The sequence below is a fragment of the Gadus chalcogrammus genome, chromosome 12 (genome assembly GCF_026213295.1).
Source record: "Gadus chalcogrammus isolate NIFS_2021 chromosome 12, NIFS_Gcha_1.0, whole genome shotgun sequence".
Lineage (NCBI taxonomy): Eukaryota > Metazoa > Chordata > Actinopteri > Gadiformes > Gadidae > Gadus > Gadus chalcogrammus.
The window spans coordinates 21,436,873-21,463,479 of NC_079423.1; the positions used below are offsets into that span (position 1 = coordinate 21,436,873).

Here is a 26,607-nt window from a genome sequence, read left to right on the forward strand (position 1 = left end):
TTCTAAGGAAGGGAGATGTTATTGTGTTATGCAAGCCGACTGCTCCCTCTGGTGGGCTTGGGTGTGTATGCACTTTGGTAGCCAACCCGCGTCAGTCCTGTTGTGCGCAAGCTCGGTAATAAATGTTACTAACTACTACGAGAGGCACAGCCTGACTCCGTGTATTATTCTATGCTCCTTTACTTGCAACAAATAGCGGTAGGCGAGCTTCAAAAACTTGTTTTCTAGACTAGAACTCAAATACTATGTTTGCTTGTTGGGAAAACACCATAATATGTCTCCTTTAACAATCAGAGTAAGCCTGAAAAATAATAATAATAATACAAAATAAAATACTTAAGAAATGACTCTGTAGATGTTTGGTCATACAAATTAATAATACAGTAATTAATTGTATTATAACTTATGAGCTTTTTCCTTTACGTTATTATCATAATATATTGAAGAGGCTCGGTCTGTCAAGAAGAACGCGCCGTAATTGGCTTATACGTGGCGTAAGGCCCGCCCACTCCACTTTCGGTGTAAACAAACACACACTGGGCATGCGTACGACACTGAATAATGGAGGACTATCTTTTTTACCCAGACTGATTTTTTATATTTACATGATACTAGCTTTAACTAGAAACCAATACTATTCATGCTCGTATATATAGGTAAGTCTCATTTTAGAACGGATATGTTCTTATGTATTGGCACTACTAGGGTAGATCTAAGTTTGCGAGTAATAAGTGTGGACGATATGCAACAAGGCATGTTTGCTGTAGCTTCCCAATGTTGGGTAGCTCAAGCCTCTCCGATTCCTGGCCGTTCTTACTGTTAGTTTTTGCTACAACAGTTGATCTAATACAAAGAGATCCTACTTCTATTTAGTTTAGTCACTGTTTAATGTAACTCTCGCCACATATTGGTGGTTTGCTACACTGCGTTAGCCCCGGCAGGACATGTCAACCAGTACTAGCATGTTAGCTACCTAGCTCGCTTTATTTATCATAGTACAGTGTTGTCTCTGGAGCTTACTTTTAAAAGATTGCGTTCAGTCAACATAATGTACTCATCATTTTGCTGACAATGGTAACTACGTTATCATACGGCTAATGAATTTGCTGACGTGCAGTTAATAGATCTTACTTGGTAGTCTGTTAAAAGTTAACTAATGAACCCCTTACTACCAACATAGGACTAGCCTTCGCTTGGTGTTGCCCTCTGTGTGGATCTTTTAATGAATCCTGATCTTAAATTACCGTTAACTTCAAGGAATGTCTTGCATTTTTTCTCCTATTGCTTCATGGGGGGGGGGGGGGGGGGGGGGGTAATGAAACTGTCAGTAAACCCGATTCATCAATACCAAGTTACTGCCATGGACGTTTTTGACTATAATTCCGTATAATTGAATTACTTTCTCTCTTATTTTAATTATATAAATATGTGTATATTTCTTAAAGAGTTTCCTCCTTGTGCATGCTAAAGTCACCCAAGATGACCACGGACCCAGCTCAGACAGATGGCAGCGGGATAATGACCTTTAGCCCCTCGAAGGAGGAATTTAAATACTTTAGTCGGTACATTGCCTATATGGAGTCTCAAGGGGCACACAAAGCTGGCATGGCAAGAGTAAGTATTATTTATTTTGTTTAAAACAAGATGATTTTATCAATTAATATATTAATTATTACGGCGCAGTAATTCATACATGAACTGTTGAAAGCACCACAGGACATTAGCGCATTAGTATGAAATCGCTATGGAAAATATCTTTTCCATTTTTTCCAATATTTTATTCTTACTAGGTATCAACTAGATTTTTTACAATTGTAGATTTTCACTCCATATATACAACAAGATAAACTGTTGTCATATAAGCCTTATGCATATGAATTGTGTGCAGTGTTATTGGCTGTGGATACTCTTGAGGTAACGGGGTGTAATAGATGGGTAGGACTATCCAGGTAGTATTTAAAGACTCATATTTATGTAATTAATCATGCAAACAATATACTGATTCCACAAAGTATATATTACCCAGTTGTTAAATATTGCAGAAGGTTTATTCGTTTTTTTTGTAATAAAGTGAATGAGAGCACAACATTTTCTTCATTCTCAGGTTATCCCACCGAAAGATTGGAAGCCAAGGCGGAGTTATGATGACATCGATGATTTGGTGATCCCTGCCCCCATTCAGCAGGTTGTGACAGGACAGTCGGGTCTCTTCACACAGTACAACATCCAGAAAAAGCCCATGACGGTCCGAGAGTTTCGCAAAACTTCCAATCTAGACAAGTAAGCCATGCAGCATTATTACGGTGTTAACAATAGATAATATGCCTTCATTATGCTTTTCAAGACCTCACCATGTGGATGTTTTGAAGCTCTAAATGCAGCCATGGGAAGAAGGTTGACCTTGAACAGGTCACATTTTTATATTTGAGGTTCCCAAAGTTGGCACATTCGGCAGAGTGAAAGCGCTTGGCATGGTCTGGAAGCAAGTCTATCTATCTATTCAAGGTTTAAGGGAGATGTCATTTTCTGAACTCTGCACCCTCGCTGGTTATTTTGGCGAGACATGCTTCTGGAGTAAAAATCGGCCAAGATCACTCTTCATCAGTCTATTCGTAAGGGCAGTTACAGTTGTCTTCCTATGGATGGTGTACTCTAACTGTTATCTTCTTCCTAGAGGCGTTGTGTTTGTTTTAGGATAAAAACTTGAACATTGTCTTTCCCTCTAGGTTTTGTAATCCTCGGTATGTTGACTTTGAGGAACTGGAGAGGAAGTTCTGGAAGAATCTGACTTTTAATCCCCCACTCTATGGAGCTGATGTATCTGGGACACTGTACGACCTTGTATGTAAACAAATTATTTATATGGTGGAATGTATTGTTGAAGTCTTGTATGGCATTTCATGATGCCTGATAAGCATTTGTATCTTGTTAATGATGTTGGCATTTTAAATAACAATGAAGATGACACACGACATAGTTGGAACAAGGTTATGGTAATTTTCTTATAAATGTCATTCAATAAAAAAGATGGCAAGAAAAACATAAGATGGGCTACCTACAAATATTCTGCCTACCCCTTAAATCAAGTTTGTAGTATCCTTCTTTGGTAGTGTACATAGTAAAAGTACTTGGTTGGTACTTGGTTATCTCACACATGCATTGCTAACCCAGCCAATCACCTTTTCTTTCCTTCACCATCCTTTCCTACTAAGGATGTAAGTGAGTGGAACATTGGCCATTTGAACACAATCCTAGACACGGTCGAACATGAGAGTGGTATCAAGATCAAGGGAGTCAATACACCATACCTATACTTTGGGATGTGGAAGAGTACATTTGCCTGGCACACAGAGGACATGGATCTCTACAGCATAAACTATCTCCATTTTGGAGAGCCCAAATCTTGGTAAGGTCTCCGTTTAACCTTCCCCTCCGATTTGTGCATAGCTGTCATTACCATCACTTAAACATTTTATTTGATTGATCACCCAACCTGCATGTGTGTTGGTGTATAGCTTATTGGTTAGGAATGCTCATAGGTCTTCGATTTAGGTTAATTCTTGAGATTTACTTGTCAATCTTGTTCAGTTGCCAACGTTTTTACTATCTATTGACAATTGACTGTGTTTAAAATATTGTTCGAGAATGTTGATGTATTTCTGAAATATCTGTGGGTCTTTACCGTGCACAGGTATGTTGTCCCTCCAGAACATGGCAAACGTCTAGAGCGGCTTGCAAAGGGTTTGTATATAAAATACTTTCATTAATTATTTCAGTTACCAAGGTTACTTTTACGACGACGAGTCAATTTGGTTTAATAATTGGGTCATAGTCTACATGGTCAATTTTTGTTTTGTTATATTTGTCATCACTTTGGATTAATGCGTCTGCTAAATGCCCTAAATGTAAATGTAAATGTGAATCACCGGCCACTTTATGGAAACTGATGGTCATGAAAAGAAAAAATAAGATGCAAAATTATTGATAATTATTTTTGCTTTTTTACAGGATTCTTTCCAGGAAGTGCTCAGAGCTGCGAAGCTTTTTTGCGACACAAAATGACCCTTATCTCACCATCAATCCTGAAAAAGTATGGCATACCTTTTGAGAAGGTGAGCTTGTCATCTATTATGAACAGATGTTCAACATTTATATTAATTGACATTCATTTTTGTATTATTTGTATTTAAATGGTCCATCTTTGATGTTTAGGTTACGCAAGAGGCTGGGCAGTTTATCGTGACCTTTCCGTTTGCTTATCACGCTGGTTTCAATCATGGGTTCAACTGTGCAGAGTCAACCAACTTTGCCACGCAGCGGTGGATTGATTACGGCAAACAAGCAACCCTGGTACTGTTCGCTTCACACTAAGTCCCACCACAACTTTACTCAGGGGTTGATTGCAACCAGCCACACTGAATATTCAGAATTCAGATATACATCGTCTCATTCATCAGTATGATTGTACTTTTTCAATAATAGCAGACTAATGTCAACTTGATGCCTCATAATAATTAATATAGGTCAACAATCAAAGGAACAGGCTGGCACTAAACTAGCTAGACTTTCCACAGGTTACCTCAGGTACCCCAAATAACTCAATTTTGAATAGGCAAGATAAGGAATATAATGAATGAAACAGATTTAAACGTGTACAGCATCAAGGCTTCTTCATCAACCTTTCTAGTTATTTGCAAGGTTGATAGTAGAATAACACAAGTTACAAGGGCCTCTGCCACCCATGACTTTTTTTTCAAGAATGGCTACCAAGGATTCACACACATGGACACAGTTAGACTTGCAATGCATCTGTGCTATTTTTATCAACTAGCCTAGAAAAGAATCAAGCATTACGAATTGAATAATGAAAGTAAATTCCATTGTTTTTTAATTTACCTTTCAGTGCTCCTGTAGTCAAGACATGGTGAAGATATCAATGGATGTCTTCGTGCGCAAGTATCAACCGGAGCGCTACGCGCAGTGGTTGGCCGGAAAGGACAACGCGCCGATCGATCACTCCAAACCAACACCCGAAGCAGCAGAGTTCATCCCGGGACATGAGACCCTCCAGCTGCTAGACCCCAACGCGAGTGACCTTCAAGAAGCTACAAGCACCATCCAAGAGGACAAAAGGTTGGTTTTCATGCTCACAGAAGGGAGGCATTTGCATGGCATCAGAGCCACTTCATATAGGCGGCAGTCACTCTGGAGGTTGAGCGGGTTGACTGGCAACCGGAAGGTTGCTAGTTCGATCCCTGGCTCCCTCTAGCGAGTGTCGAGGTGTCCCTGAGCAAGACACCTAACCCTAACTGCTCCAGACGAGCTGGTTGTCACCCTGCATTGTTGAAACCGCTGTCATTGTATGAATGTGTGTGTGGTTGGGTGAATGTAAGGCAATAATTGTTAAGCGTTTTGATTGGCCACCGGCAAAAGAAAAAGAAAAGAAGTGTGTGTGTGTGTGTGTATATATATACTGTATATATATATATATGCAGTCCATTTACCATCCAATGTAATGTTTTGTTCCTCAAGTTGTGTGTTAACATGCCATAGCACTTTTTTTAAGTAGCGATTTCATTTATGTCTGAAACATTAACAGTTATTTTAATGGAATTGCAATTTCATGCCTTTCATTTCCAGTTAAGTTGTTTTTTTAGGTATAGATCCCATGTGTTGTGTATCTATTCAGGTCTGTGATGTCTGGATTTCTGTTTGTTGTGGTTTTCACTTGCATAGCTTATACCCAAGGAGGACAATAACCATTAAATTCTTCCTTTCAATGCATGAGTTTTGGTTGAAAGACATGTAGGTACTACATACGTACTAGGGCTTGGTATTGCCAGGTACCTCACAATTCAATTCAATTTGATTCTTTAGGTCTTCATTCGATTCGATTTCGATATTGATCCAATTGCTTCGATATCGATTCAATAATACCTGCAGATGACAAAAATACCTAAATATTAATTATGAATTAACCATTTCATAATGAATTAACCATTTCATTGTGCTTTAACTAGCAAAAAGGGAATACACCATTGTATAGCAATGTTCCTGAGCTAAACTTGCAGCATAAAAGTAATAATCGTAACATGGACAAATGTAAAAGGGCATGTACATTTAGGCATTCTCGCTTCTAGATTACAATGACTGAGTATGCTTTTTTTTTATGGAAATAATCGATTTAAAAAAAATCAGAATCTAGAACACATAAATTGCAGTGCATTGATGAATCGATATTTTTACCCAGCCCTAATACGTACTGTATGTTCTCTCTGTACAAACACATGAATATGATGGCAATAATTAATTTTTTGCTTCAGTGCCAAGCAGGGGACAAAGCGTTTCTATGTGGACTTGGTAGTGGCTGAGGATGGCAGCTCGCCACCGATGGAAGACGACAAGAGAGAGGATGAGGTTGCCGCGGTCAAAGCATACAAGGAGGAGGAACCAGATAAAGGTACTGCACAATGCACATTTATATTTGTCTAATCGGGGGGCATATTTTGTTATTATTTATGGAATGAAAATTACCAAACATATCCTTTAAATGTATAAATGATGCCACTTTTTTGTCTGTTATCTCATCTTTAGAGGGTAGGTCTAAAATATATGGTTCATATTGGTCCTCTTGATGTATGGGAAAACGGGAAAAAAACCATTTAAGTATTTGTTGGTAAATATTGATTTTATATCTGAGTTTATTTAATAAAATAGAAATACCTTTTGTGTGCTGCTATTGGAAATGTGTTTATGAGCCGAAAAGATGCTTGTGAATTTTGAGGCAAATCTAACTATACATCATCTCTGTTCTCCTCCCGCAGACATCCAGGGCCCCAAGGACAAAGGCGTCAAATCCAAGCCCAAAGCCCAGTCTAAAGCCCATGCCAAAAAATCAGCCAGAAGAGGAAGTCCTGGGAAAAACTACAGCAACAACGGCACCCTAGACACGGACGAATCCCCAGAAAACCACCATGAGGCCGGTGAGCTCACCCTGGCCCTGAAGTCTGAGACGCTGGACGAGGAGCCCAAGCTAGCAGGCAGCTCCAGCCCGGCTCCCAGGCTCTTTCAGATGGCCCTGAGTCCAGCCGATGTCCTCCATGTCCACAGCTACGCCAAGGGGGACTACGGGGATGACGAGGTCCAGGTCAGGGAGAAGGAGGAAGGCATGAACTACAGCACAGACACAGAGACGGATGCACAGGATAAAGGGGTGAGCAGCTAAAGCGTCAATACTTTGCTTTGTGTGCTACAAATGCTGATTTATGATAAACCATCCTCGCTATTATTTGTACATAAATGCGGATTAAAAACTGCAGTTTGTTCTCTTTTTATATTGCAAGGAGCAAACTAAGTGGTTAAGTGGATTATACTGATCTAAATTTAACTTTGATTGTTTTACTACTCTAATGAGGCACCACTTCCCTGAGTAGGAAAATAACACATTTTAATTATTAATTAACCAAGCCACTTAATCTACCTTTCTCTCTCCAAGTCAGTCGTTTGTGTCATCTATCAACCATGAGGATTCTTCTTCCTTTGATTGCATTGTATTAACACATAAAGGGGGGTGATGTGCATGAAATTGAGAATTGTGAAAAAATTGGGAGTAAATAAGCAAACGAATGTCAAAAACCTAAATCAAACAAAACACAAATAACTTAAAGGTGTATGTAGAATACAGTGGCATCTAGTGATGAGGTTGCAGAGATGCAACCAACTGAATACGTATTGTTGTATAAGGCCATGGTGTTGATGTGTTGTCCTCCGTCTGGGCAGCAGTTGATTTTGATGCATGCTAGAAGGTTAAGAAGTCTGTGTGGTATGGATACTAGAGGATAACACATAAACCCCTCCTTTCTAGACGCTTTTGCTCAAAACGTATTATTAACCAAACTAAACCCTAGCTTGATTGACCCTATTAGAACTTAACCTTAGTAGCATCTAGCTATATTAAATTCTGAATCTCTCTCTCTCGATCATGGTTCACCACACTCACACTGACGACATGTTCTCCTGCAGGATGCAGATGAGATGGCAACAGATGAAGAGTATGAAAGCCACCTTGGAAAGCTGCCAAGACACCATCCACTGATCAAAGATGGCATCAGTGATGAGGGTATGGAATAACCGGACACAATACAAAATGAGAATAGAATAAGACAATTAAAAAACAGACTCGTGGATAGCTGTGTTTTATTCTTGAGAAACGTTCTAGTTATGTCGACATTTTGTTATGGAGTAAATAGGCAAGGCAAGGCAAGGCAACTTTATTTATATAGCACTTTTCATACACAAGGCAGACTCAAAGTGCAAAATAGCCGCTGTCAAAGTTATGTAGTGCAGATTTGACCCGTACCTCTTTGAAACATGAACATCCCTGTGCTTATCTGTTTTATTCTGAATGATGGATTCCAGAGGTGGCCGAGGACATGCCTCTAGAGGACGAAAGCCACGATGTGGGGGAGAGCTGGACCAAACCCTTGGCTCAGCTGTGGCAGAACAGACCTCCCAACATGAAGAAGGAGAGGGAGTACAACCGCCGCATGGGCCTGCAGCCCCCCTACTGCTCCGTCTGTACACTGTTCAGGACCTACCAGCGGGTGAGCCCTCCAACATGGGATGCACAGGGGCGCATACATATTTATGTCACATTGCAAGCACACCTCCATTACAAAAGTATAGGAGCACAGGAATTTTATTGGTAGTAATGTTGTTTTGCTCAAGCTTTAGTAATTAATCGTTAAATTATTTTTCATAATGGGGAGACATGCTGTGCTTTGAAATGGCCACGGTTTGTCATGTGAGATGTATGGCCAAGTTTTGATTGGCCTAGGGCCCTAGGCTATGCTACTATTTAAGTTTTATTAAGGATTTAATACATTTTAATATACTTACTAAAACTCTAGTGAGTCAAGCACCATACAGTGTAATCAATGAGGCGACATGGTGGGACAAATGCAGGTCATAACAGTTATAACAGGTTTAATCCTATTAATAGCAGGTCACGTAGCAGGTCACGGAGACTAAGGCCTCGTCCACAAATTTCTGAAAATGTATTTTCCTTTCCTCTCTAATGGTGTCATTGCAACTATCTCTGTCCACAAGAGAACCCAAAAACGCCGCCCTTACAATGCTAGGCAAGTAGGGGGCGATACAACTTGATGTCAAACCCAAAGGAACATGAGCAGCAAGCGCTGGGCTATGCTGCTCATAGCCCAGCTACTTCTTGAACGGCAAATAAAACAACACCTAATGAGGAAGTTAAGCTCTGTTGACCTGTAAACCTGTATTGCTCGTAGGTTTCTGGCACATGCGCAATGTGTGAAACAACAGTTGCCAATGCTTAAAATCGAGGTCACGATACCATCATTGTTTTTTTGTGTAAAACAAATTAAATGTATCCACAGTATCGAAGGGCAAGCCTGCTGGAAGAACTAAAGATTGGTGTTCTTTAACAGCCTGGGGGGAAACCTTCATTCCTCCTTCTTCTCCTCTCCAGACGGAGTGTGCCAGCGGCGGAGAGAGCCCCGTCATGGCGTCCGGCAGCCGCATGCGCACCAAGCCGCTGATCCCCGAGGCATGCTTCACCACCATCACCGAGGAGGACGCCGAGTCGGAGGAGCAGACACCCACGCCCCATCTCCACGACGACGGGACCAGCCTGCTCATCAGCTGCTCCCAGTGCAGCGTCCGCGTTCACACAAGTCAGTGCAGCAGAACACACTCCTTGTTGGATGGGGGTTTTCCATCGCACAGGTCGTAGTTTGGTTTGGTTCAGGGTCAGGGCAAACATACGAAACAGGCATGTGTCTCAATAGGAAGAGATGATTGGAGCGGATTAGAACGTCTTGCTCATCTCCATCCGTGGGACCAGGGCAGGTACACATCACGTTGTATTAAACAGGTTAGAGTACAAAATATTTTCGCTCGCACGGACACACACACACAATTGCAATCTTATGGTATTATATATCTGAACATAACTCCTTAAAGGCCGACGTGCAGGTTAACCGGAAGTTTTGATTAATGGGTACATAAAGCACTCAAAATATGTGTATAATTTATAAAATTTAAAAGCCATTCGGCGATGACGTCACGTTGGGAAGACGTGGTGGAAGGTAGCCTCAGCCTAGTACTAGAACTATGGCGTCTTAAGAGGTGGCAAGAACCACAAATAAAATGTATGACATCCATATAATTTCGAACCTGTCAGACGTGAGAGGGCGAATGAGGAATTGCCAAGAACTGATGGCGGTCAAAGTCAATTAAATGCATGGTCAGTGGAGAATGAGTGGAGAGTTGCTATCATTTAGCAACGCAGCAACGAGCGCTGGAGCTAGTCAATGAACAGCAGTACATACCAGTGTTTCCGCTAGAAGAAATTGGTGCCGGTCATATGACCGGGAAGGTTTCATTTTACCGGTCAAATTGGAAAAGAATTGGTCGGATATAATGTCCGTGTTTATTGCACTTAAAAAATTTGATAGGCAGGCTATATAAAGAATAATATCATCAAGGCATGTCGATTTATAGCCTGGTGTTTTTAATTAAAAGGTTGGCAGGTGACAGAACAATTAAACATTGCATTTTAAAGTGCAGACGAACAAAAATTATTTAGGTCTATAATGCAAGGCAAGGCATAAATAATAATAGCCTAAAACAATACAAAGTAGGCTACCTACAGTAAAACAAACTGGCGCGTAACATAAAATGCAGACTGTAATGAAAATAATTACGCTACAGTGTAACAAGAGACGGGAGTATTTTAAAGTGGATAAGAAACAGTGAATTTCCGGCCGCGACTTGAACTAGGTCTACAGCATAAAATAAATAAAAACGATATTTTACTTATTTCGATATTTGGCAGCTGTGAAGCGTGCCGCTGCTGAATTAAAGTCAAATGTATCTAGTGTGTCTCTGCTGCTTGCAATGCGCATAAGCCTTGTGACTCTTCCTTCCCCAAGGCGGCTCCGCTGAGCAGTCTTTATGCGGTTCTGCAGGGAGAAGCCTCTCTCCGCTGGCAAACTGGAGACGGGGATAACACAGGCTACCTTTGCCAGTTTGACCCACTCTGGGAAGATTTCCGCGTAATCTCTTATGAGCATCTCGCAGGCCGATGAAAAATGCAAGCCCCCGTAACTGCGGAGGGCTGTCATCATTGGGATGGCATCTCGCTTCGCGCTTGCGGCATCGATGAATGTGGTGGCTGTGGTCGAATCGTCCTCGCTTGCAATTTCTTGGCCAAAATGACCCAGCATGGTTTGGATGGCTGGTTCTGCATACTCCCGAAGTGCTGTGTCTCCAACGTTCATGTAACACTGTACAAATCAGTTTTGTTAGGCCTACATTAGCCTACTGTCTTGCTTTTCATTATTGTCTGTCAACAGCCTATTATGGCAGCACGGACGATTTTTACCACAATTTTGACGGTTACAGCATAGCCTAAAGCAGGGGTTTTCAAAGTGTGAGAGAGTGAGCCCCCCCTCAGAGAAAAAAATTCAGCTGAGCCCTCCCCCCCCCAATTTTTATTTCTAAATACCCGTGTTTTGAAAGCTATTTTAATTATTTTACACATTTCAAACATCTCCGATCATAATTTTAAAACATTTGGAACATATTTTCTAAACATATTTCTGAAACATTACAACATCTTTTTGCGTTTTTAAACGACACAATTTAACAACTTTATCTAAGCATGTTTTAGCTTAACCTTTTTTAAATACATTTGAACATCTTAATCTGTGTAAACTGCCAGTTTACAGATTCATTCAGGGTCCCAGACTCTGAATTTCGAATCAGATCTGCCTTTTCAGTCCAGAGATTCGACTATTCGGCGGGGTTTGTTTACCGGCGTTGCTATGGTGACCTAAATTATTATAAGCAACTGATAACGACGCCGGTTTGAAACTAAAACTGTGATTCTGAAAAAAGTATAAATGCTATCAAAATTCCGTGGATAGTATTGGATAGTATTGAAGATACAAGTGTGTAGATTTGTTTAATGGTTTGAACGATGGTAAACGGTTGAAAAAGGAATTAGTTACGATGTCTAGAAGTAGGTGTATCAGAATGGGCTGACGTCTTCAATGAAAACAGCTGAAAAAGAAGCGGTATGAAACTAAAACTGTGATTCTGAAGACATTTTAAATGATATCGAAATTCTGTTCTGTACAAGTGTGTAGATTTGTTAAATGGTTTGCACGAAGATAAACGGTTGAAAATTGATTTAGTTATGTTACTTCTAAAGTTGAAGTACGACTGATGATTTGAATCATCGTCTTTCAGGGGTTTTTTCGGGTTAATTTTTTTCTCACGTCGCGGCCCCCCTGAAGAACTCTGGCGCCCCCCAGGGGGGGGGCGCGCCCCACAGTTTGAAAACCACTGGCCTAAAGAACCCATTAAACTCACAACATTTGCGTATCAGACTAGCATTTAGCGGAAGTAGGCCTATAGCTCTCGATGTGCCCTTATAGTTTGCATTATGGCTCTTATTAGGCTATTGTTAGGCCTGTATTATTAGTAGTAGGCCTATGCCTATTGGTCCTATTATTATTATTGACCAGAATATGCGAGCATTGGTCATTTAAAAATAATATTCTACTTAGGCTATATGTTTTACATCATACGTAATCAAATAGGCTAGCCTACTTACTAGCTGTCTGTGGGTATCGGGAGGGATTAAGAAGGACGTCGAAGCAGATCCAGGGAATCGTCAGGGAAACGGGCGTGTAAAGCATCGATCAGGTGTTGAATGTATCTTGTTCGGGCATTTTTGAAGGCTTGAACGGACCGGTCGCCTGCATGGGTCACTCGAATGCCTTTGTACATGCCTTCTTGGGAGTCTGTTTGGTACCTCTGTTCTTCTGGACCGGGTGCATCTCGTAGATGTGTGAGGGCCGAGACGGATGCTTGAACCATTGGTCGGATTGTGGCCAGATTCACATCCTCTTTCTGGAAAACCAAATTCAGTTTGGTCATCACGGGGAGAACATCAGCCGGTGTGTGCGTCAAGGCGATGAAGCTGTATGGCTGGATTTGTCCCAGGAGGCCTTGGGCTTGGGCATTTCCTCCCACAGCTTCTTAATTTAGCTCCATCACCAAAGCAGGCCAGTTTGTTTTTAATACTCTCCACTGCCCTATGCAATGACAGCCAGCGGACAGCGCATGGCTGCTTCAGACTCGTCATGTCCTCTTCGCTCAGAGTTGCTGTTAGTTGACGGAGGCGATTGGTCCTGCTAGCTGAGTGTTTGTAGAAGGAGTACACAGCGGAAATTGTGCGCTTGTAGGCTCCTACTCGGTCCACAGCTTTAGCGGCATCTATCGCGGCCAGCGCAGTACGATGGGCAACACAGTGCACCTGGATGGAAAACACACTCTTTTTTCAGGAGAGCGCCAACTCCAGCATGCCTCCCCATCATTACGCTGGCTCCATCCGAGCCCAGTCCGATTACGCGGGACAGCTCCACATTCCTGCCGCGGAGAATCTCCGCTACTTTATCGAAAATACACTGTGCCGTCCCGGAGTGTACGTCGTAGTTTCCCACAAAGCACGTCTCCACTCTTCCACTCACTTGCAATTTTACATACAGGATCAACTTTTTGCCAACCGTTATGTTGACGGTCTCGTCAATTATGATCCCGATGTAATCACTGGCTCGTATTTTCTCATCCAATCCCTTCAACACCACATCCTCGAGAGCCATTTCCATGTCACAGATGGATTCGCTGTGCCGGTAAAGCCCCTCAGATGTGGTGAAATCCGGGGCCTGAACTGTCGGTGGCTTTCTCACATTGGCCTTTCATGGCCATTTGTAGCTGTTTTAGGTTGGCAGCCGAAATGTGATCATTGCACTGACTGCTGCTGCTACTTGGTTTGAAGAAGTGGGTGATCATATTTTGATTCGCCATGTTTAATAGATACCGGTACTCCGCAAAGCTTGCCGCCGGCTTTCGCTAGATTGCCGCCGTTTAGTTCATAAACCTACGGTAGTCTATAGCGATCTTATTTATTTTATCACACAGGCTACGCTACAATCAAAACCCTCATTGTTTTACATGAATTGGCTAAACAAATGACCACTGTAGCATATTTAAACACAATTCAAATTAACACATTCAAAAGTATTTCGGCTCAATTTAAAAGGTTGAATCTCCTCGTGACTGAATGTTCGTATAAAGCGTGCATGCTGTATGTGCGCAGGGTTGATGCGCGCATACAGCATGCATGCTTTTTTCTGTGGAGAACCAGCGCCTTGAATATTCCGCATAAAACGAAACCGGATCGTTTTCGAACGTTTCGGCTCCGCGTGGACGGGGCCTTATTTCCAATCGGTCATTCTGACCGGAGACATTTGGAATTTTCGGTCCTCCTCATTTTTTTCCGGTCAAAGGCCGGTAATTACCGGTCAACGGGAACTCTGGTGCATACAATAACTACACTTTTATTTATTTTTACTGTAGTGAATAGCACCGAGTGAAAGTAAACGTTTTCTTTTTATCTAGTGACAGCGATTATGTCGTTCAGATTAGTACAGGTAAACTTAGTCAGAAGATCTAGAAATATAAGGCATAATGCTAGCTATGGGCTAACTTAGTCTATCGGACACGCAATCAGTGCACTTGCAAATGAGTGCCTGCAAGTATAACCGATCGTGGTGTGACATTATTTAACCAGCAATCTACCGCAAATACGACCAAACAGATGTACAACACGTACACAAAGCCCATCGTCCAACCCGGCAGATGCTGACAGACAGCCCACAACAAGCCAAACATCACCATGGCGGGTGTGCTCACTCTCGCACAAAATCACTCCAACTTATCCAACTCCAAGGGTAGGCTGCTTCACTAAGACCACAACTAACTACAAGGCCTTCATAACCATGCAGTGTGCCTAAGCCGGAAAGGACACAGAACAGTCACACACACTCATCTTATGCAAAACAATCAGTTTTATCATCAACATTCAGTCACTGCAAAGATTTATAGACTAGCCTCTTACCATAAGTTAGAATGGAACCAAATTATGTGATTGATAGAGTCTGGTTTAGCTTTCGCTTGCTTTCCGTTTTAAGTATGACTTCGCAACATTACCGGCCCTATCTTGCATCCGGCGCAATTGACTTAATCACTGGCGCATGTGTCGCTGCTAGTTTGCAACTGGCGCAGAGCGTTCTTTTCCCTCCTGCGCCATGCGCCGGTAAATTAGGGAATGATCTTGTCTCCAGCGTAGCTACAACCGGCAAGCTCCACTCCTCTGCCTCCGCTGTGCTGGCTCTGTGGCTTCACCATAATCGCCTGGATCTACCGCTGGCTTACGCCGCTGCCGACTTCACAGCCTGTGGATTTTTAATCTGTTGCTCTGGATTGCGCTATGTTTGACTCTCGCATCACGAGCGCATCTCTGCCGCTCCGTTACTCGGAGATGTTACGTCTCCGGATCTCCTCAAGGACCCCCCCACCTCAGCTTGCATCCCACCATGACATTCTCAAACGACCAAAATACATCCACCGAGGCTCTGGACGGAATTTTCAGTACACTCACAACAGCAACAAAAACATCCGCTCCTTCTGGTCCACTGGGCCCCGCCCCCCTCTTCGCACAGCCCGTACGGTCAGTCCTGTCAATCACAGTGTACTGTCCCCTCTGCTCAAAGCAACCTGCTACACTCCACTCACCTGTCTGAAACTCTGCCTGCTGAACACCAGATCCCTCAGTAATAAGGCCCTTTTGATAAATGACTTTATTGTTGACCAGAGCCTAGACATCCTCTGCCTCACTGAGACCTGGCAACACCCAAATGACTTCTCCCATCTAAATGAGGCTGTCCCACCGGGTTTTTCTTTTATTAGTAAACCCCGGGTTAATGGGAGGGAGGGTGGCCTCGCTCTCCTCCACCGTGATAACATCAAAGTCATCACTGTCACAGTCCCCCATCACTCCTCCTTTGAATGTCTAGCTGTAAAACTCACAGGCCCCAAACCCACTATCATTGTCACCATTTACAGACCACCAAAACCCTCTGCTGTTTTCCTCAATGAATTCTCATCACTACTTACATCTGTATGTGCAATGTCCCCCACTGTCCTCCTTGGTGATTTCAACATCCACATTGACAACCCATCCTGTACTTTTGCTAATGACTTCACATCACTTCTGGACTGTCTTGGCATCACACAACATGTCACCCTCCCAACCCATAACAAAGGTCACATTCTGGATTGAATCTGCTGCACTGACGTCACTCCCACTAATCTTGATGTCATTGATTTCCCCATCTCCGACCACAAAGCTGTACTTTTTGACATTCATACCCAACTACACAAAACCAAGGAACAACAGACCATCTCCTTCAGAAACATCAAACATATCAACACCACAGACCTCTCCACCCTGATCAGCTCCTACCCCAACCCTCCCCCAGCTTCCTCCCTGACTGACCTGGTGACTCACTACAATAACTGCCTCTCCTCTTCCCTCACAACCCTGGCCCCCCTGAAAACCTGCTCAGTGTCATTCACCCACACTGCTCCCTGGTTCACTTCTCATCTGCGCCAGCTCAAAGCCACTGGTCGTCGACTGGAGCGACTCCAAAATAAGACTCAACTCACTGTGCACCGCCAAATGTATTCGGACCACCTCCATCACTACAAGAATGCCTCATCAACACTGGTACAGGCAACAGCAGAGTCCTCTTCTCAACAGTCAGCCACTTACTTCAGCCTCCTAAAACCCTCCCTCCAGACATTCCCACCACCCAATGCACTGCGTTCCTGGACTTCTTCAGCTCTAAAATCAACACCATTCACCAACAACTGGCCTCATCTCGCACCCCACCCTGGATGATCACCTCTGGCCAACCTCTCATCAGCTCCCTCTCTGACTTCACCCCAGTAACAGAACAGACCGTTTCAGAACTCATCCGCAAAGCCAAAACCACCACCTGTCAGCTCGATCCTCTTCCCACCTCCCTTGTCAAAGCATGTCTTCCGTCCATCTCCCCCATGATCACCAACATAATTAACTCCTCCCTCACTACTGGTACCGTACCCCCAACTCTCAAGCTGGCTGCCATCACTCCCATCCTGAAAAAACCTGGTGCTGACCCAACGGACCTTAACCATTACCGGCCCATCTCTAAAACACTTGAAAGGGTGGTTGCCGCACAACTATAGTCCCACCTTCACACAAACAATCTCCACGAACCGTTCCAATCTGGCTTCCGTCCAAAACACAGCACTGAAACAGCCCTAGTCAAAATCACCAACGACCTCCTCCGTGCAGCCGACTCTGGATTACTCACCATTCTCATCCTCCTCGATCTCAGCGCAGCATTCGACACCATCTCCCACCCTCTGCTCCTGGACCGCCTGGCTGGCATTGGGATCACTGGTGCTGCACTCTCCTGGTTTACATCCTACCTCACCGGCCGTCAACAATTTGTTCAACTAAGCAACCACAAGTCTGGGTGTTCAGGTGTCTCACTGGGAGTCCCCTAGGGGTCAGTCTTGGGTCCACTCTTGTTCACCACTTACCTTCTCCCGCTGGGCACACTCCTCCGTCACCATGGGGTCCATTTTCACTGCTACGCTGACGACACACAGGTCTACATCTCCACCAAACCCACCGCTGCCATCCCCCCCACCTCCCTCATCACGTGCCAGGAAGAGATCCGGAGCTGGTTGAGCAGGAACTTCCTGAAACTCAATGGAAACAAGACCGAGGCCCTGCTCATCGGCTCCAAATCCACCCTCACCAAATCACAACACACCCCAGCTCCACTCATAATCATCGATGGATTCCCAGTACCCTTCTCCGCCAAAGTCAAGAGCCTCGGCGTCATCCTGGACAACACCCTCTCATTCGCACCCCATATTCACAACATCACCCGGACTGCAAATTCCACCTCCGCAACATCGCCAGACTCCGCCCATCACTGACCCAATCCAGCACTGAAATCCTAGTTCACTCATTTGTCACATCACGCATAGACTACTGCAACGCCCTACTCACCGGACTCCCCACCAAACTCATCAGAACTCAGCCGCCCGGATCATCAACCGCACCAAATCATCTGACCACATCACCCCTGTCCTCATCCAACTTCACTGGCTCCCAGTACACTACCGCATCCAATACAAAACCCTACTCCTCACCTACAAAGCTCTCCACAACCTAGCCCCCAGTTACCTCTGCGACCTCCTCCAAGAATACACTCCCTCCCGCTCCCTCCGCTCAACCTCTGCTGGACTACTATGTATCCCCACATCACGACTCATTACAATGGGTGCCCGGTCATTCAGCTGTTCAGCACCCAGGCTCTGGAACTCCCTCCCCCCACACATAAAACAGTCAGACACCATTACAACCTTCAAGTCACAACTCAAAACTCACCTGTTCAAACTCGCACACAACGTCTAACTGATCACCGTCTTGATTGTTTGTTTTGTCTTGTTTTTGTTTTATTTATTTATTTATTTATTATTATTATTTTTCCACAATGTCTTGTTTTTAAACGATTTATGATAACTTTATGCTCTGTAAGGTGACCTTGGGTGACTTGAAAGGCGCCCTTTAAATTAAATTTATTATTATTATTATTATAATACAGTCCATGGCAATGTATATTAGGGGGACACATGCATATTAGGAACACAAGTCGATAACGATAATGCATACAATACTGATAAGAAACGATGTTTATAATGTATTGCGTATCATTAAATAGAACCACAGTTACTGCATATCATATGTTATATCATATAGGTTTTCTTTGCCAAAATGTATTTGAGGACTCAGTATTTCTGAAGTTGTGGAAGAAAACCTTATTCCATGTGTGAATAAGGCCATATTATTTGGCCATAAACTGAGCCATTTGCAGTTTGAAATTCATGTGCATCGGTCTCATCGGAGACTGCAGACGCAATGTCAAAATATCAACTCGTCAGATTCAAATGCGCTCATGGCTCTTAAAGGGGATGGGAGCTGGCACTCTCATTGGTTTGTTGCACGTTACGCCCAAACCACACCTACGGGTAATTAGGATACTTCAGACCAACCCTTTTTAGATATGCGCCGGGCGCAAGAGTAATTTTTTGCGCCGGTAAACTAGCGACATCGCCGTGAAACCGCCCACAAAGCTACTTGCGCTTGGCGCTTCTCACTTGCGTTTCAGACCGTTAAAAAAGGGCCCGACGTCTTCCTTGTGTTAGGCGCACATGGCTAATTTGCATTCGCGCACAGTATTGGCTGGCTCCGCAAGGCAAATAATAGAACATATTTAATTATCTTTCTATCTATTGATCAATGCATGCTTCTAGTTTTAATGTGATGTTTTTTGTGTATGTCCAGTCAGACTTGTTGTCTCCCTTGTTCTGCGTGGTCTTGTAGATTATACTGTGTGAGCTGAATCACCTAAATGAATTCCCGACGATTTGTGTCGTTTGGTATTCATAAAGACTTGACTAGGTTATCTATCTATCTATCTAGGCTACTAATCAACAATTATTTGCCGAAGGCGTAGTAAATAGTTGGGAATTCACTTCGCCTTCGGCGAATAATTGTTAATTAAATGTTTTAGTATATACTACCCGTGAACACTCCAAAAATAAACAAGATAATACTTTTTGCCGGGATTTATTTGTTTTTATTAGCGGTTTATTTGTTGTTATTAGCGTACATTTTGCGATGAAAACAATATTGAGTTTGAGATGTCAATCATGGGATATTGCCATCTTAAGAAGCGCCATCTTAAGAGGTTCACGTGTAGCATATACTAACTATATATCTATGTATTTATCTATGTATCTGTATAATCAGCTGAACACTTTCTTACTAGTCTCTACTCTCAAAGGTCTCAATGCGGCTTTGGTCTGTGTGTTTCCCCAACGTGACGTCATGCAAAGCAGTCTGGGGGAAATGAGAAACGATAGCAAACCGCTAAAATAGTACCTACTTTTTCGTATTGCATTCCGTTTTGTGATACCTAACAACATTAAATACAAAAAATAACAGTTTAAATCTTTATTACCAACAAGCAAATTGTGCAAATTTAAAAAAAGGACAACTTGAAGTTGGTTGTATGTAGGGCTGCAACTAACGATTATTTTAATAATCGATTAATCAGTCGATTATTTTATCGATTCATCTATGGATCGGATAAAAAAAGAAACATTTGTAATTGCCGCATCTTTATTCAAAAACTGAACATAACTTAATGATAACTGGGATAACCAAAAAAAACATACAATGTATGATATACATTTATATATATGCAGTATATAAGGGATGTCCATGGTTAACCGGTTAACCGATAAGATCTTTAACCGGTAAATACTAACGATTAAAAATAAATTAAATCATCTTAATTTCTCTCAGATGACATGAGATCGTTAATTTTTATTGATATTGGATCGTTAAGGAGACTCCTTAACGATCCAAGTCTTTATTGATACCACTATTGATGCTTTTCTATTATTTTGTTGAAATATAACTTGTACTATTGCTTTAATTGCCGATAAGATGACCATAGCTCAAGATGGGACGTTAAACAGGTCATAATACCATCTTTACTATCTTATATTGCTGGGAAAAATGGTTTTCGCCAAAATCTAATTTTTTTTTTTTTTGTGTTGCATTTGAACACATCAATCATATTACTGAGCCGACCTAAACACATCACATTTGACACTGTTTGCTACTTTTTTTAAGCTAACTAGCTCTATATCCTGCCGATTTGAACATGGATTAAAAAAACTGGATTACTATTTTTAACTGACGGGAATTTCTACACCGTCCAGTTGTGTGATTACTACCGCTGCTTTTGAATGTTGATGTACGCGGTTTCGACTCCGGGCCCGTCTGCACACCGTCTGCAGCAACAGCAGCTGAAAGAGTTTTTGGTTGCACTAGACGGATACTATTTTTTTTTTAACCCAAAGACAGTGAAGGTACAATACTTTTATATAGGCCCAATGTTAAGATATAACCAAAATACAAGCTGTGGTCGCTCTCATTAAAGCTCGCTGTGGGCGTGCATAGAACCATGAAACAACCTGTCGGCGGCTGGCTGTAAACAGTGCCGCGCCTACGAGTGATGTATTAATCGCGCGAGACTCAACGAATCGATGACTAAATTCGATGCCAACGCTTTTAGTAACCGATTTTTAGCGATTTTATCGATTTGTTGTTGCAGCCCTAGTTGTATGCTATGTCACCTTTTCCGAGGAAAGTTCGCAAATGTCTTGATGTATGATTTTATCACTCATGCTAGGTCATTTCAGATGTATTTTCTTTAACCTTTATCCATAATGCTTGACTTTCTACTTGGTGGCAACCATTTTGAGAGGATTTGAGAGGAAGTACAAATTTGTCTTGCGTTTTCTTTTCAAATCAAAGCAATAATGATTTCTTGGTGTACATCTTGTGTTTGTTTGCTGCAGGTTGCTACGGCGTAGATCCAGCCAATGTGAGCAAGGACTGGAAGTGTGCACGCTGCAGGGCCAATGCCATGACTGAGGTCAGAACATGTCATTGGTTGTTTGTGCAAATAAGCTGTTACAGTGATGTATGATCAGGGGTTGGTTGTGCTTGGATTGCTGCATGATGGTTAGCTAGTTGAGACCTGAATTTCGATTGTATTTCCCTGTTTCAAAGGGATATTTCTGGTGCAGGTTTTGCATGTGGGCTCGTCTCAATTAGATGGCTCTCCCTTTTAAATCGGTTGAAAGCCGAAATGTTCCCAAACTGGCTAAACGGTTTGGTTCTGTGACCAGAGCAGCTGCTGTCTCGAATAACAATCCTTTGGGGCTCTGCAGCAAAGGATGCTAACATAGGAATTCAGTTAACTCATGCGCATCAAAGTTTACATATAACAATATCGTGCCAGCCCTCATTTATGCATTTATAATTTATCGATTTGTTTGAAAATACCAGTCCCAAATTTCAAAAAGAGTATTTGTGTTGTCTTCAATGTGTTTATTCTTTCCCTCTAGAACTGCTGTTTGTGCTCTTTAAGGGGCGGGGCCCTCCAGAAAGCCAACAACAACAAGTGAGCGGAACCACACCACCTCCACTAGCATGTGTTTAATGTCAAGGTAGTTATCATTGAGCTTACTTCTGAGATCTGACCAGCGGCCTGTTTGTGTTTCAGGTGGGTACACGTGTTGTGTGCAGTGGCCGTGCTCGAAGCACGCTTTGTCAACATCACTGAGAGAAGTCCTGTGGACCTGAGCGGAATACCGTTGCAGAGATTTAAACTTGTGAGTTACTGTAAATAATGTCTTTATTTGCTTTGGTTTTTTTGTTGGATATTGTCCGTGGTTTTATCCGTGAACAAAAGGGACGATTATAAAACAGTGGGAACAACGGAACACTTTCGACTTTGCTGGATGTTTTTCCTGCAGTTTGTGACTTGTGGAATGGAGGTCTGTATTTGTCCCTAAATGAGCTGTATATAATTAAAGGTGGTTGTTAGATTATTTTCTAGCCAACTGTTAGTCAATTAAATGGAAGACACTACTTATGAGACATCCTCAAAACATCCACGTGCTTGAGTACAACATTTTGTAGTTGTCTGTCTGTACAATTCTTTAAACACATATATTTTCTGTTGATCTCGTGATCCCTTACTGCTTGCTAGAACATGCAATGTTTACATTTCATATTAGGTACCACAACCTATAAACCTTTTCTTCCGTTCCCCACCCCCCTGCCCCTTCTCTTTTAACCCTGTGTCGGTCATGTCGTTCAGAAATGCTACTACTGCAAGAAGCGCATGAAGAAGGCGTCTGGGTGCTGCGTGCAGTGCTCACACGGCCGCTGTCCCACCGCCTACCACCCCACCTGCGCCCAGGCCGCCGGGGTGCTGATGCAGCCCGACGAGTGGCCCTTCGTGGTCTATGTCACCTGCTGCCGGCATAAAGGCCCCACACAGATAGAGGTAAGCCCCCGTTTCCAGCCCGTCCGCAGTAACAGGGCGGTTGTCGTGTTTCTTCAGTCAGTGCGAGTAAGTCCACGCAGTTCCTTGTCACAGAGGGGACTAATTTCCAGGTTGTACAAATGATTTATACGTTCACCTCCGCTCTGCACGACGTAGCGCACCAACCCACAGTTATGCAGTACCCAAAAAGCTAGATGGTTTTGAGCTCTATCTTATTGTGTTTGTTTGAGAACACATCACCCGACCTGGTAAAACGCACAATGTCCCATCACATCTCAAAAGAACGCACCTTCAAGGCATACGCCAAGATGTCATTAAATTGCCATTTGCCTGTCTTACCCAGATTCAGAGTTGTGTGATTCCGGAATCATCAGTGTGTGTCCAAGGGGAGGTTGCTGGGTTGACATTTACTTTCCCTGAGCCACTTCCCTAGACCTGCAGAGTTGCAGAAGCCTAGCTCCTGTTCATGTGAGGGAATACACTTAATATTAGCATGTTCAGCTTATTCAAAACGAATGCCAGGAACCAAACAATACAATTTTAGTTTGTGTTCAAACACACTGTTATTTTCGGTGCTGTTATTTTTAGGCTACTTCTGATGTTCCAGGTTTGGGTTTGTCTGCAAATATTTTGATTTGGTCATGGCCGTCCCGTAAAAGATCTGCTTCTTTTAAGGTATGCCAGCCCATGAAAGTGTAAAAAGTGAATGTGTTGTTGCTCATCTCACGGCATGCCCCTCCCAGCGTAACAAAGCAGCGATGCTGGAGCTGATGGTGGGACAGAAGGTCATATGCAAACACAAAAACGGCCGCTACTACCAGTGTGACGTGGTGCAGCTGTCCAAGGAGACCTTCTACGAAGTCAACTTCGACGACGGCTCCTTTAGCGACAACCTTTTCCCAGAGGACATTGTGGTAGGTTTGTTGGTGCTTTGGTGTTGTTGATTGTCTACTTAGAGATTAAAATGTATATTATAGGTGTATAATATATCATATTCATATTTGAAATATGAATACTAATTTTTCTTCAGAAGTATTGCTAAAAAGAACAGGCAGAAATATGCTACAGATATAATATCACTACCCTAAAACGTGACTTGAATAATATATTTGCGTTCTTGGGAAATATCTGCTGAATCGTTTATCCACATTAAGAGGTCTCACACCGTATTATTAAACACAGACCTGTTATTTGTCAGTGAATCAAACAAGGGCCCGTGTCTCCTCCTTCACTGAGTTCTTGTGCAACCCCTCAGAGTCGGGACTGCGCCCAGCTGGGGCCCCCCCCGCCCGGGGAGGTGGTCCAGGTGCGCTGGACAGACGGACTCGTCTACGGGGCTAAATTTGTTGCGACTCATGTGACTCAGATGTACCTGGTAAGAATTAAGTTGATCTGGCAGAAAAGTTCTGAGTTCGCCAATTATAAATAATTCATGTTCTGTAACGCGACAACACAACAACAACAACCGTCGTGTCTCTTCAGGTGGAGTTTGAGGACGGATCACAACTAACGGCCAAGAGAGATGATGTCTATTCCCTGGATGAGGAGCTGCCCAAGAGGGTCAAGTCTAGACTGGTTAGTGACACTTGAGTTCAGTGATTGTTGTTTTTTTGTGTTATAAGTCTGTCCAGATTTGATGATTTATTAAGCTGTGTCCATACTAGACATTTTCAATCCAAACGATTGCAAAGCAACGCACCAGCACACATTTAACGATTGACTTGCCGATTTTCCAATCTTGTCTGGGCACGCACATAACCGCTGTCTTTGGGGAACACAAATCTTGGACCGACGTCCTACGGACAAGTTTTCCTGAGAGTGTGTTCATCCACAATGTTTTTCCCCAATGAAAAAGTGAACACAAATCGTGGACGACATATATTTTGCTCCATTTGTGGAGCTATATGCATGGGAAGAAAAGTAAAAGAAGGCAACTTTTTTTTTTCCATCTTTTAAGCTTTCACCTGCTCCTCCTTGTGAATACACACTTTTCTTTAGCTGGTGAAAATTCCCCTTCAAATATCTGTCCTTGACCCCAAACATCTACATATCTAGAGTTTAGATAAAGTCAAACTTGTTTGAGGTAAAAGACAGATCCATGGTCTAGATTCAAGACCCCAAGCAAGTTTGTCAAGAGAAAGATGAGCGTCTTTCACTTACACTTACACACGCATAACGTTGAGTGGGTCAGACTCTACCACGACCCCCTTGGCCTTAAAGAGAATGTAGTGGGGGCCCAGTTTTAGGAAACGGTAGCAGTCCAAACGAGCATGGCCCGTCAGGGTGGTTTAATTCCTCTCAAACTGTTCTCTAATCACTGTGGACTTTGGCTCTGTCTCCAGTCCAAGGCGTCGGACATGCGCTTCGACGGCATCTTCGAGGATAAGGACATCATCCGCGAGTCAAAGCGCCAGAGAGTGATTAACTCCCGGTACCGGGGGGACTACATCGAGCCGGTCATCTACAGAGCCATCATGGAGTAGCCGCCGAATCCCGAATGAACTTGGCGTCCGCCCAGCCACAGATCCACCAGCACATGTAAACCTGTTGCCGCAGTTTCACTAGAGTGACCTTAATGTCGTCTGCCACACAGAAAATACCACTGGACAGACCTTTTTTGTTATTGTTGTTCATAATTAATCCATTTTCAATAAGTTATATGAGGAATATTGAGTATTTGCTTTTAACGGTGAGAAATACGATGTCATTGTAGAGAGACAAAAATACAGTGCAACATGTTGAAGTGCAACCCTTTTTTATTTTTTTATATTAATAGCTGGATGGCAACCTCAATGCAAAGCAATACAGGACCACAGCACTTCTACCACCAGAGCAGTGGTATGTTGGTTGAATACATCAATTGAAATCCATCCCATGCATTGGGAAAAACACTGGTAACTCAAAATATTTTAACGTTGCTTCTAAGGGCATGGCACCCATGACTCCATTCCAAATACAATATTTGTAGAGATAAAATAATAGTTTTGAGGTTTTATACCATTTATTGTATGTATTTATTGTTATGGTGCTCATACGTCTGTGTATGTATGTTTATATGTATGTATGTATATATATATATATATATATATGTATGTATGTTTATATGTATGTATATATATATGTGTGTGTGTGTGTGTGTGTGTGTGTGTGTGTGTGTGTGTGTGTGTGTGTGTGTGTGTGTGTGTGTGTGTGTGTGTGTGTGTGTGTGTGTGTGTGTGTGTGTGTGTGTGTATATATATATATATATATATATATATATATATATATATATATATATATATATATATATATATATATATATATATATATATATATATATATATACATACATACACACACAAATATATGAGCTCATGTATACAATCTAAATTAATCCCTGTATGACAATTCAGAGTAGTTGCAGTGGCGTTTCTATTTGCTGAATGAAGGCCTGCTCTGAAAGGTTTAATTGTACATTTGCTAGGTTACATACTCTAGTAAGTGCAGACTTCTCTGCAATGCCAAGCACATCGAAAGCATCGGCATCCTCTCACTGGTGCCTTCAGCTGTCTGCCATTTGCTTTCGCTGTCACACTTCATCGGTTCAGTGAAGAGGAATTTTATGTTATTCTCATTATTGAATGGGGGTGGGGGAGGGAGGGGGGGGGGATTTATTGCAATGTTC

General features: G+C 42.6%; 1 protein-coding gene across 2 annotated transcripts; it reads left to right on the forward strand.

The window, feature by feature from the left end:
• Nucleotides 1-503: 503 nt before the first annotated feature.
• On the forward strand, nucleotides 504-26,217 carry LOC130393798 (lysine-specific demethylase 4A-like). 2 transcript variants are annotated; one of them, XM_056604531.1, is made up of 22 exons: nucleotides 504-656; nucleotides 1,446-1,614; nucleotides 2,105-2,280; nucleotides 2,727-2,841; nucleotides 3,213-3,406; nucleotides 3,692-3,741; nucleotides 4,009-4,112; nucleotides 4,213-4,350; nucleotides 4,904-5,133; nucleotides 6,324-6,460; nucleotides 6,825-7,213; nucleotides 8,023-8,119; nucleotides 8,419-8,603; nucleotides 9,503-9,707; nucleotides 21,445-21,521; nucleotides 21,997-22,052; nucleotides 22,155-22,263; nucleotides 22,755-22,943; nucleotides 23,687-23,857; nucleotides 24,199-24,318; nucleotides 24,426-24,518; nucleotides 25,286-26,217. In XM_056604531.1, exons 2-22 carry the CDS (start codon nucleotides 1,462-1,464, stop codon nucleotides 25,424-25,426), a joined length of 3,129 nt encoding a protein of 1,042 aa, XP_056460506.1. In that variant the 5' UTR covers nucleotides 504-656; nucleotides 1,446-1,461; the 3' UTR covers nucleotides 25,427-26,217. The 2 variants fall into 2 exon arrangements, with proteins under 2 accessions (XP_056460506.1, XP_056460507.1); XM_056604532.1 differs by having other exon boundaries at nucleotides 1,471-1,614.
• The last annotated feature ends 390 nt before the right edge of the window (nucleotides 26,218-26,607 follow it).